This window comes from Scyliorhinus canicula, chromosome 16, assembly GCF_902713615.1.
Source record: "Scyliorhinus canicula chromosome 16, sScyCan1.1, whole genome shotgun sequence".
Classification (NCBI taxonomy): Eukaryota; Metazoa; Chordata; class Chondrichthyes; order Carcharhiniformes; family Scyliorhinidae; genus Scyliorhinus; species Scyliorhinus canicula.
The window spans coordinates 55,227,328-55,240,227 of NC_052161.1; the positions used below are offsets into that span (position 1 = coordinate 55,227,328).

At 46.1% G+C, this 12,900-nt stretch overlaps 1 protein-coding gene across 7 annotated transcripts in view; it reads right to left on the minus strand.

Annotated features, from left to right (window-relative positions):
• The window catches only part of LOC119979244 (myoferlin-like), a 284,837-nt gene that overhangs the window by 20,970 nt on the left and 250,967 nt on the right, over window positions 1-12,900 (minus strand). For all 7 annotated transcript variants that reach the window (XM_038821180.1, XM_038821182.1, XM_038821178.1 and 4 more), the window contains 3 exons: window positions 12,714-12,855; window positions 11,638-11,737; window positions 903-1,090 (listed from right to left, as the gene is read on the minus strand). In XM_038821180.1, coding sequence (XP_038677108.1) covers window positions 903-1,090; window positions 11,638-11,737; window positions 12,714-12,855 — 430 coding nt within the window. The remainder of the gene's footprint in view (window positions 1-902; window positions 1,091-11,637; window positions 11,738-12,713; window positions 12,856-12,900) is intronic.

Sequence of the window (12,900 nt, forward strand, 5' to 3'; positions counted from 1 at the left end):
TGGGTGCCTGGCAATGCCCAGTTGGCACTGTCACCCTGGCACTACCAAGGTGCCCAAATGGCACTGACAAGCTGGCTGGAGCACGGCCCGGGTACCATTGCAAGGGCGCACAAGTGCCTTAGTAGCACTGCCAAGGGCCAGGTGGCCATGTCCACGAAAGGAGGGTCGAGGGGGGGTGGGGGAGAAATTAAAGGCTGGGAGTCTGCAGGGCTGGTAAGTAAGGACCTCCAGAATTTGGAGGGCGATGGGTGGGGGTCCTGGAAGGGAGGGGGTGGTGTAAGGGGGCTTGGGGTGGCCTGATCCCTAGGGACCACATAGCAGGATGTCCTCACTTTGGGGGTGTGGGGTAGTGCCCATGTGTGCGAGAGGTAACATTGCCCATGGATTGGGATTGTGGGGATCCTCGAGCACACTTAGAGATTGGGGCACTGTTTCAAAATGGCGACACGATCCCCCGAGTTCAGCGCCCCAGTGCTTAAAATTTTTTTTAAAGTCTGGGCTAAACTGGTGAGAAACTCCCCAGGGCCCAAAACAGTGACTAAGTGCCATTGAATAGCGGTGGGGAACGTGCAGTCAGCACCGATGGGAAACCCCCTGAAAAACTTGCCACAATGAAATTTTTGGGAGAATCACGGCCAAAAAGCGATGTTTTGTCCTCAGTGTGGTGTATTAACATAAGCCAGTTTCCTCCAAAGTTAATAAGATCAAGGTCTCAGAATACAAATAGTAATGTGAACACGACGAAAATTGGGCCCTTTATAACTTGTTCACAAAATTATGCATTGATTCAGTGATATATTTTTCACAAAGACAAATGATACAGGCCCACAATTCAAATAATGTAGTAAAGTCAAGCCACGCGACACTGAAAATAAAATCCCAAAATGTTGGAAGGTCCTTACAGCCAAAATGCGTTTGCCATCCTTCTCTTGGACACATGGCCACCATCCATTCATAGATTTTTGTGCAAAAAGGGAGGTCGTGTTAGGTACTTTAGAAGGAGAACTTGGATCTGGGAGCATTTTCAAAGAACATCCTGAAGCTGTTTTGGTTGGACATATTGTGGAATTCAGGTCAAGCTCAAGGACACCTGCGAATCAGACAAGAGAAGAACTTCATTATGTAGATGCACGAGACAAATAAGAAAACATAATCACAAGGTTAGAGGGTGCTGGCACCATTCGCAGTCTGCTGCACTCTTGTTGCTCCCTTACTGGACCATGATCAACCTTCTGAACTAACAACCAGATTACTTTTCTGATCCTGCTATTCATAATGAACAAGAATATTTCAAAGTTCATTCGGTCAACTCAGTTCAGTAGACAATAGAAAATAAGTCATCACAATCCCATTGTTTCACCTCCTGGCATGTCACTGAAGTTGTTTTACCTGCGATGCTGAAAAGCCAAGGGCCATCGCACAGGCAATTTTACAGATGTGCGTGAGAGCAGATAAACAGATTTCCTCAAAGCTTTCACTAATTCAGCTTGTGGAATACCAGCACGGTAGCATTGTGGATAGCACAATCGCTTCACAGCTCCAGGGTCCCAGGTTCGATTCCGGCTTGGGTCACTGTCTGTATGGAGTCTGCACATCTTCCCCGTGTGTGCGTGGGTTTCCTCCGGGTGCTCCGGTTTCCTCCCACAGTCCAAAGATGTGCAGGTTAGGTGGATTGGCCATGATAAATTGCCCTTAGTGTCCAAAATTGCCCTTAGTGTTGGATGGGGTTACGGGGATAGGGTGGAGGTTTTGACCTTGAGTAGGGTGCTCTTTCCAAGAGCCGGTGCAGACTCGATGGGCTGAATGGCCTCCTTCTGCACTGTAAATTCTATGTATCTATGTATTGAGGTGTGGAGGTCTAACAGCGGGGGTCGTTAAATCAGACCGATAAAAGTCGGTCAGGAACGGACATCTTCAGATGGTCCCTGCCGGGACTGGATGTACTGCCACCGCTTCATGACCATGTATTTAACTAAATCATCCTTTAAATTTGGGCCCTCTCGGGACTCCAATTATAATACTACCTAAAGGGTGATTTGACAAAGTACACCATACGGATGATGCCTGGGTGAGATCCGTACTCTTTCTGTAACAGAAAGCCCGTGCTGCAGTCAAATGTGGGATAGTGGGGCAAAGAGAATATCTTTTTAAAAATAAATTTTAGAGTACCCAATTATTTTTTTTCCAATTAAGGGGCAATTTATCATGGCCAATCCACCTAACCGGCACATCTTTGGGTTGTGAGGGTGAAAGTCACACAGACACGGGGAGAATGTGCAAACTCCATACGAACAGTGACCCAGGGCCGGGATTCAAACCCGGGTCCTCAGCACTCCAGCCCCACTGCTAACCACTGCGCCACATGCCGCCTTGCAAAGAGCATATCTAATTGCTACTCGGTGTTTCAAATTCTCAGCTGAATTTGATCATCTCTGAAACAGTTCTCTTCTTTACTGAATTCCGGGGTCAGGACTCGGACTCACTTACCGAGGTGCCGTAACAGAATGTTATCTATAAGCGGTACTGCACAGGAAAAAGCAGGCAGTGCACAAGCCTCGTTCCTTACAAGAGGCGTGCCTGCATGGCCACACATCAATCTTCAAAGGGATCTTGCAGAGCACCAGGCTAGCTAGCTGCACACAGCAACAGATGTTCAAAGGACCACGGGTTACCGGGTGAAACCAGCTGCAGATCTGGGGCTTTCCTGTGTGGATCAGGGACAGTATTTCTACTCTATCATCAGAGCAGCCAATACAAAACCAAGCATCCTACTCCTTTTTTAAAAAATCAATCTCTTTATTGGCATTTTCAAAATTATGTACATCGCCATTCGTTTTCATTTAGTGTACAGTACAAAAAGGTTTCTTCTTGGGTTTATCTATTAACAGTCTGTCAATTTCTGGCTCAGAGTACAATCCTCCCCCCCCCCCCCCCCCCCAGCTCCCCTCTCACTGACCCCCCCTCCCCCCGCCAAACTCCCTTGATGCCCTCCTCCCCCTTTTTTTAATTATTGTTTTAAAATACAGTCCTGTCCAAGTTATGGATACATGTATATACCTTGCAACGCAAAACATGCAGGATCTAGTAAATATACCCGTCGGGAGGGGTCTTTCCTCCCCCCTCTTCTATTCTTCCATTTTACCGACCATCTAGCTGGGTCATTGCTCGTTTCCCCTTCTATCTTCGCATTCTCTCATCATGTTGTGGTTGTTGCCACTGTTGTCTTTCTCCTGTGCTCTCTCTTTCTCCCCCCCCCCCCCCCCCCCCCCCCCCCCCCCCCCCCAGTTTTGTCTTTCCCCTGTGCGCACGCACACACACCCGCAGTTTTGTTTTCTTACCTGTTCCCCCTTCTGGCTCCTCTTTTTTGTTCTCTCTCTCCTCCTCTCTTCCCCCCCCCCCCCCGCCTTATTCACTGCTACCCCCCATTCTGTCTTGCTACCTCACCTTGCTCTCACCCCCCAGGTCCTCCCTCGCTTTCCTCTTTCTCTCTTGTCCTGGCTATTTCCCCCTGGCTACTGATTTATTTATGTGTTGGCACAAACAGGTCTTGGAACAGTCGGGTGAATGGCTCCCATGTATTGTGGAAGCCCTCTTCCGACCCATGGATAGAGAATTTGATTTTCTCCATTTGGAGAAATTCCGATAGGTCGGACAGCCAGTCTGCAGCTTTGGGTGGTGTTGCTGACTGCCAGCCAAGCAGGATTCTACGGCAGGCAATCAGGGAGACAAAGGCAAGGGTGTCTGCCCTCCTCCCCATGAAGAAATCTGGCTGATCTGATACCCTGAAAACTGGCAGTTTTGGGCATGGCTCCACCCTCATCCCCACCATAAGACCATAAGACATAGGAGCAGAATTAGGCTCCCAAGTCCCTTTGTGCTTCCCACATTTCCCCAGTTAGAAAATAGTCTATGCCCAGATTCCACCTTACAAAGAGCACAACCTCACACTTTTCCATATTGCATTTCATTTGCCACTTCATTACCCACTCTCCTAGCTTGTCCAAGTCCTTCTGCAGCCCCTTTCTTCCTCAATACTACCTGTTCCTCTACAGATCTTTGTATCATCTGCAAACATAGCAGCAGTACTTTCAGTACCTTCTTCCAGATCATTAATGTACGTTGTAAAAAGTTGTGGTCCCAGCACACTTGAGGCACACCACTAGTCACCGGCTGCCATCCTGAAAAAGACTCCTTTATCCCCACTCTTTGCCTTCTGCCAGTCAGCCAATCCTCTATCCATGCCAGGATCTTACCCTGAACATCATGAGCTCTTAACTTATTTAACAGTCTCCTATGCAACACCTTGTCAAAGGCCTTCTGGAAATCTAAATAAATCATGTCCACTGGTTCTCCTTTGTCTATCTTGCTTGTAACCTCCTCAAAGAACTCTAACAGATTTGTCAGACACGACCTCTCTTTGACAAAGCCGTCCTGACTCAGTCCTATTTTACCATGCACTTCCAAGTGCTTCACGATCACATCTTTAATATCAGATTCTAAAATATTACCAATGACCAAAGTCAGGCTAACCGGCCTATAATTTCCCGCCTTCTGCTTCCCTCCCTTCTTAAACAGTGGTGTCACATTCGCCACCATCAAGTCCTCTGGGACCCTTCCTGCCTCCAGTGATTCCTGAAAGATCATCACTAATGCCTCCACAATTTCCTCAGCTATCTCTTTAAGGACCCTGTGGTGTAGTCCATCCGGTCCAGGTGACTTATCCACCTTCAGACCTTTCAGTTTCCCCAGAACCTTCTCCTTAGTAATGGTCACTGCACCCACCTCTGCCCCCTGGTTCTCCTGGAGCTCTGGCATCCCACTGGTGTCTTCCACCATGAAGACTGATGCAAAGTAACTATTCAGTTTGTCTGCCATTACTTTGTTTCCTATCATTACTTCTCCAGCCACATTTTCTAGTGGTCCAATGTCTATTTTTGCTCTCTCATACCTTTTATATATTGAAAAAAATCTCTTCCTATATATTACTAGCTAGCTTGCACCCATACTCCATCTTCTCCCCACTTATTGCTTTTTTAGTTGTCCTCTGCTCACTTTTAAAGGATTCCCAATCCTCTGGTTTCCCACTAATCCTCGCCACTTTGTATGCTTTTTCTTTAGCCTTTATGCTGTCCTTTTTTTTCTCTTTTTTATAAATTTAGAGTACCCAATTCATTTTTTCCAATTAAGGGACAATTTAGCGTGGCCAATCTACCTGCCCCGCACATCTTTGGGTTGTGGGGGTCAAACCCACGCAAACAAGGGGAGAATGTACAAACTCCACACGGACAGTGACCCAGAGCCGGGATCGAACCTGGGACATGGACGGCGTGAGGCTGCAGGGCTAACCCACTGTGCCACCGTGCTGCCCTTTTATGCTGTCCTTGACATTCCTCATCAGCCATGGATGCCTTGTCCTCCCCTGAGCATGTTTCCTCCTCCTTGGGATGAATTTCTGTTGTGCCTTCCTAATAACCCCCAAAAACCCCTGCCTCTGCAGTTCCACTGTCTTCCCTGCTAGGCTCCTTCTCCAATCAACTCTGGCCAGCTCCTCCCACATGTCTTTGTAGTTACCCTTATTTAATTGTAATACCGTTACATCCGATTGTAGCTTCTCCCCCTCAAACTGTAGGGTAAATTCTATCATATTTTGGTCACTGCTCCCTAAGGGTTCCTTCACCTTAAGTTCCCTAATCAAGTCTGCCTCATTACACATCATCAAATCTAGAATTGCCTGTTCCCAAGTGGGTTCTGTCACAAGCTGCTCCAAAAAAACATCTGTTAGACATTCCACAAATTCCATTTCTTGGGATCCACTACCAACCTGATTTTCCCAGTCCACCTGCATATTGAAGTCCCCCATGATTATTGTGATACTGCCTTTCTTACATGCCTTTTCTATCTCCTGATTTATTTTCTGCCCCACATCCTGACTAGTGCTAGGAGGCCTTTACATAACTCCCATCAGGGTCTTTTTACCTTAGCGATTCCTCAACTCTACCCACAGAGATTCTATGCCTTCTGATCCTATATCGCTCCTTGCTATCGATTTAACTTCATTCCTTACTAACAATGCAACCCACCTCCTTTGCCCATCTGCCTGTCCTTTCGATAGGACACATATCCTTGTATATTTAGATCACCTCAGGTGCTCTCTCCCTGGATGGGGTCATGATCACGTTCAGCAGCCGCCTGATGTCCGATGTTATCTGTCTACCTTTGACAAAGCCCATTTGATTCTCTGTGACCATCTCTGGTAAGCAGTCTTCTAGCCTTTTGGCTAGGATCTTGGCGTCTACGTTTAGTAGCGAGATGGGTCTGTATGAACTGCATTCAGTTGGGTCTTGGGTATTAACAAAATTGAGGCTTGTCCTAGCGTAGGTGGCAGTATGCCCCTTGCCAGCGAGTCTGCGAACATCTCCTGCAGGTGCCGGGCTAGTGTTGTCGCAAATGTTTTGTAGAGGTCTGCCGGGAACCCGGCTGGTCCCACTGCCACCCCGCCTGCATGGAGCTTGTACTCTCCATGATCTCTCCCAGTTCTAGAGGTGCTCCCAGGCCCTGTTTTCTGTCCTCCCCCATGACTGGCAAGTCCAGTCCAACAAGGAACTGTTCATCCCAGAGTCCCCTATTGGGGTTGTGAGGTGTACAGTCCCCGGTAAAAGTCCTCAAAAAGATTTTGTTAACCTTGTCTGGGTCCGTTTCTAGCGTGCCTCTGTTCCTAATTTGCGCGATTTCTCTGGTGGCTGCTTTCTCAGCTGGTGTGCCAACAGGCAGCTGGCTTTGTCCAGTCTTCGTATAGGGCCAAGAATCATAGTCAAGCTTACCAACTCAAGCAACTGGAACAATTTTGAAGCCTCTCGTTCCAGAATGAGGGACTCTCCTACCCGAACCCATGCTGGCGAATCCCAGCACTGTGGTTCCTTTTAGTTTTTCTTGCTCTTTAGGGGAGAGAAAGCAAAGGGACATTGAAGGTGGAGCTAAACTACTAGGCCCATCGCTTGAAGCAGGGCTTTCATTAGCAACATGGGTTATGCATCAGCCCTACTTGCAAAGTGCTCTTTCACTGCCTCATTCTCTGGACAAAGATGACAAAGATTATCGAAGCTTTGAAACGGTGAATGCAGTTCTTACTTCGCAGCCAGGTGGGCCATAGAAGCAGAGAGAGAAAATCTGGGGATCGAGAAGAAATACAAGGTAAGAAAGGAAAACAAAGCGAGGATGCAAAGTGAGACTTATAATCAAGTTTGACAGATACACTCCACTGAACAACTGAACAATACAGTGTTGGCTCCATTTCATGGTGATGCTGACAGCACAGAGCTTCTTACTTTATTGTGCTGAAAAGCATACAGGGAACATGACTAATCGATCTCGCCAGAGATTGAAACTGGCCATAATGTCAGATTCAATTATGAATGTTGCTACAGTAGACTATCAGTTTCCATCTTTTGTACAAGAGTTCTGATAGGATTTCCTTTCAGCCCGTCACCTCTCGGTTCCAGAAGTGGATCAGTAGCTTAAATGATAATTTATGGAAGTTGGCAAGCATACCTAAAGTAATTGAGCAACAAACAGATTAAACACAGACAAGACATCCTTTGCCTCCTGTACAATGGACACTGCTCGCTTTTAAACCTAATTGCGAGATTTGGTGCAAGAGGCAATGCAATTCATTTGATTTGGACCATGTTGGCAGCTTTGAGCGCCTGGCAAATTAGAAGGGATCACAAGCGTTCTCCATGGTTATTTCAAGACCCAATGAGTAACCAGAGACTTAATTTAACCTCCTTTACAACTATTAACAGAATTCAGTTCTCCCACTCCACTGCAAACAAGCCATCGTATCACTTTCCGACAAATACAGTATCACTCATTTCATTGTGTAAAGAATATACCCAGTTTTGACCTTAATGATTCAGTACTACAGTGCTGTTGCATCCTGTTCTGCTTTAAAACAATGATGATTTAACATAAACTTGGAAGTTAGTCTCGACGGCAGAGGAAACTCTAGGAAATGTATTTTTGATTAGCTTCAAGTAGTTAGAATACATTAGTGCATTGGGAAACAGGGGGCGGGATTCTCTCAGACCTGGGCTGTGCTGGAGAATCGCCGCGACTGGTGCGAATTGCGCCACGCTGCCCCGACGCGATTCTCCGCAGAGCGGAGTATTGGCACCATTGGCGCCGGCGTGGTGCCCCCCCCCCCCCCCCCCCCGCCCCCCCCGCCCCCAGCCGATTCTCGGCCCAGGATGGGCTGAGCGGCCGTAGCAAAAAACCTGATTTCCTCCGGCGCTGTTCTAGCCTTGTCTCAGCCGGCAGGACCTCGGCGTGGAAGGGTCATGGGGCGGCGTGTGTGTGTGTGTGGGGGGAGGGGGCTCCGTTGTGGCCTGACCCGTGATCAGGGCCCACCAATCAGCAGGCTGGCCTCTCTGGCTGGGGGCCTCCTTTCTTCCCCGCCGGCCCATGTAGCCCTTCGCCATGTTGCGTTGGGGCTGGCGTGGAGAAGGGAGCCACTGCGCATGCGCCCGTTGGCACAGGTGCCACTGTGCACGCACGGACCTCACGGTGCCCAGTTGACACTGGGATCAGCAGCTGGAGCGGCGAGGGTCGCTCCAGTGCCGAGCTGGCCACCTGCAGGGGCCTGAAGTGCTGATCCTGAGGCCATGTTGACGCCGTTGGGAAACGCGCGGTGTTTCCGACGGCGGCAACACTTAGCCTCAGGATCACAGAATCCCACCCCATATATTAAGAAAACAAAAAGTCCAAGCTCACGTTTTAAAACGTTTGGTTAACATAATTGAATACATGATTACTATTTCACCGATAGCTGCTCCTATCAGCACGACATTGCTCCTGATGTACAAGATTACGTTATGCCTCAGCTTGGTTTAAGCAGGGAGACCAAGGCCCTGAAACGAGGAGTTAAATAAGATTGCTAAGACAAATACACAGCCAAAGAAAAATTTAGTAAATAGAAACGGAGAACATTCGGCATCGTAATAGCAGCTTAAAAAAGGGAATCAAAAATGCCAAGATTGTAAATGAGCTCCTTCAATTGTTTGTCTCAGTCCCAGTTGTTACGTATTAAAGTATTTGTGGCATTAGTCATATTCCAGGATCATTTCTCACCTCAAAAGGTTTTGCTTATATCGCTGGTGATAAATTACTAGCCTGGGAATGTGTGGTCGTGGTTCTCTGGATGCCACCAGCATCAACTCTTATCACCTCATCAGAACCGTGCACAAAGCTCAATGACATCAATTCTGCAGGATATCATTTGCATTTTGAAAGTGCAGATTTTCTTGATAATGAAAATAACAGAATCTATCATTTTGTGACCGGACAACCCAGATCAGTGCAACCGTCATGATGATTGCTCGCTTCCCTACTAAAGGAAAAGATGGCAGACTGGGCTCAATTCAGGTCGCCAGCACATCAAAGGTTGTCCTTTTTTAGGTATACTTCAATTACGTAGGCATTTGCAATATGGCTTATGAAAAACAAGAGGTTTGGCTGAACAGAACCAGAAGGAATGGCCTGGAAGCTGGGCACGCACATATCCAAGGCTCAGTGTCTAACATGATTGGATTACAGGAAGGCAAGAAATTGGTGCTACAGCTCCCATCATTAAATGGTAGAGGCCACTGTAGGATAGAGTGCATATTCTGTCTATGTTGAGGTGAAATGGACAGTGGCACATTGTGCAACACACATACTACTTGAGAGTCCCTGTTACTAATTTGTCCGAAGGCTCTGATTCAGATGTATTGGTTGTCTAATGACCATAAAGGACTGCTTTCTTTGGAGATGAGGAGGTCAAATTGGCTGCAAAATAACATGTTTGACAATGGAAACTGGAAAAATGTCAATGTTTTTGCAACAGATATCAGATAGTGTCGTGGACTGACCAGACAGTCTGGTTCATTGGCTGACTCTTCCCAATAGGCTTCAGATAATATGTGCCGCTATCATGCACAATATTTTAGGCAGCAAAGAGACTTGGCAATTCATACAATTAAGAGAAAGCTCAAATACAACGAGAAGAATTTCAAATAATGGGCTCTATTCATAAGCCAAGTGCTGAATGAAAGGGCTTTGAGGTCTTGCTTTACATGATGGAATCAAATACTCCTCGTGCAAGTCCTGAATGCAAATCTGTAAAGTTTAGATATGCTTACATGGCCAGTCTCAATAAATTGGCACAGACTGCAAATTACAAGCTTCATAAATATGGCGCGAGGGAAAAATGGCGTGACGGAAACCCAACACTGACCCCACCCACCCTCGCCGCTGTCTAATCTTGACAGGATCCCACCCCCTAGACTAAACACTAACCAATACGAGTTTTCATCTAATCATAGCCGAGTACTTCCCATAGCCTGGGCCATCTCCCTGCATCATAAGAGTAGCTATATTTCAAAAGTATTTCTCGAGTAAGGGGAATGTTTTAGAATCATAGTATGGGTACTGCAGAGCAGGAGGCCATTTTGTCCATACCCACTCACGAGCAACTCCGCTTGTCCTATTCCCTGCCCTTTTTCTCATGGCCCTGCAAATAATCTCTTCAGATCATTACCCAATCACAACTGAACCGGTCTCCAACCCACTCTCAAGCAGTGCAGTCCAGCTCCTTACCACTTGCTCAGTAAAAAAAAAGTTTCCTCACTTCACCCCCCATTCTTCCACCAACAGTGGGTCCTTTGGTTCTGCTGCTAATGGGAACAGTTTTACCCCATTTGCATTGACCAGACAACCCGCACCTCTATCAAATATCCTCTCCTCTAAGAACAACTACAACTCTATCCAAAATAAATTCAGTCCCTCATCCTCAAGACTTTCTGCAGCTTCTTCACATCCTTCCTAAAATGTGGTGCCCAGAATTGGACACAGCCCCAGTCGAGATCAAACAAGAGAGATGATAAAACGCACTCTATAAATGCAAGTTATTTGCTTTTCTTTAACAATGACCTATATTTCAAGCTATTTTGAAGATTTTCATTAGTTCCAAAAATAGTATCTTTCGAATTCAATTGGAAGTGGTAATTCGGGCAGTGGAACTGGGAATAAACTTAATACAAGTTTTAAAAAAAATGTAAATCAGTGAGTGTTTAACATTATTGATAAATTAGTTATGCCCATGACCAGAGTTCAGCTGGCAGAAGCATAATTTACAAATGGCTAAATATCTGTTGAAAGTTATGTTTACATTAATTAAAAAGAGCAAGAGACGTACCTTTCAAACAAGGACATTGATAGCATTATTCAATTCAAAACACACAACTAACAATTAACTGCTGCACCAAAAAAGATCATTTTGGAAAATTTTGACAGCATATTTGCTGATTCATTAGAAAATAGGCAGTTTGAAATGTTTCCAATTAAGGGGCAATTTAAAGTGACAAATCCACCTACACTGCACATCTTTGTGTTGTGGGGGGAGGGACCCACGCAAACACAGGGAGAATGCGCAAACTCCACACGGACAGTGACCCGGGGCCAGAATCAAACCGGGGTCTTTGGTGCCGTGAGGTAGCAGTGCTAATCACTGCTCCGCCCTGAAAAGAGGCAGTTATAACATGACTTCAGTTTAGCCAAAACAGGTAACCCAGAAAGAGGGAAATGTCAACAGGGATTTCATACCTAAATAGTCATCCATGGAAAATTTATCATTGTCCCAAACTTGAATAAATAATTTCGGAGGTGTCCTGATCTCAGTTTTGTCAAGGCTCCAAAAATGTTCCTGGAACAGAGAAAGAAAAATTAAGGCGACGCGGTTGACCCATTTCACATCGATCTTCTCCCTTTCAGCTTTTACGTGAAGTCATCTGTGAAGGTTTATACTACCATTTCTGAATGTATAGCAGGGATCGTGGAATTGCTCAAAGATTTTCGGCGCTATTAACATCTCGATTTGTCAAAATTGTTTTTGTGAAGCATACAGCTCAATTCTGTCAGATACATCAGCACTTTGCTACATTTGTACTTCTGCAGTAAAATAATTGCAATTTTGTTTGTTGCTAATATGAATTGCACACACTACCTCCAAACACCTGGTTTAAACACAACCAGCTGTACAGAGTCAAATTAGAAGGAGCTGGGAAGAAAGCTGACATGAGTACAAAAGTATAGAGGCTACAAAAGGTCACTCTAATGATGCATTTTCAGGTCCAAAAGAAAGGGCGAGGTCAGTTAGATATGACCCCTGCGAGCCCCAACCATGGAATACATTTCTCCATGCAGCAGTATTCTCACAGAACGCTGCATAAATAACTGCTCACAGCAAGGGTTATACTCACATGGCTGTTAACATGAATAGAAGGAATGTACACTTACAAACAAGAGGAAATGGTGCGGGGCAGAGGACAATAGACCTCCCTATGGGAACTTATTTTCCAATAGGAGGGCTGGTTACAAACCAATGTATATGCCCTGTGGGGAGAGTAGCACTTAGCAATTACTGTACTTGAACCTGAGCATTCCAGAGAAAATGTGTTAAGTCCACGGGTGCGGCTTGTCCTCTGTTGAGCAGTTGGCACAAAGTCAAAACAAGCTGCTGCCTCAAGCCAGTCTCGGACACTTGGCTCTTCCAACCTCATGCTACATGGCAAGAACGCTGTCCAACATTTCGCGAGATAACTTGTAGGATTCAACTAGCTGCCTGACAGGATTTCAGGCCTTTGTGCCATTATCGATTGCTTTCTCTCGCAGAGACTCACCTTCTTGGATACAACGGCAAGCTGCTCAGCTGGGAGGTACTCAAATGGGAAAATAAGTCTCCAGTTGAAATTCCCTTCTCCTCCAAGGGATCTGTAGTGCACATCTGTCTTCTGCTTCTCATCTTCAAGTCCAACCATCCAGCTGCAAAGAAGTCAAAAAGAAATCTTGTGATAAAAAAACTAGTGT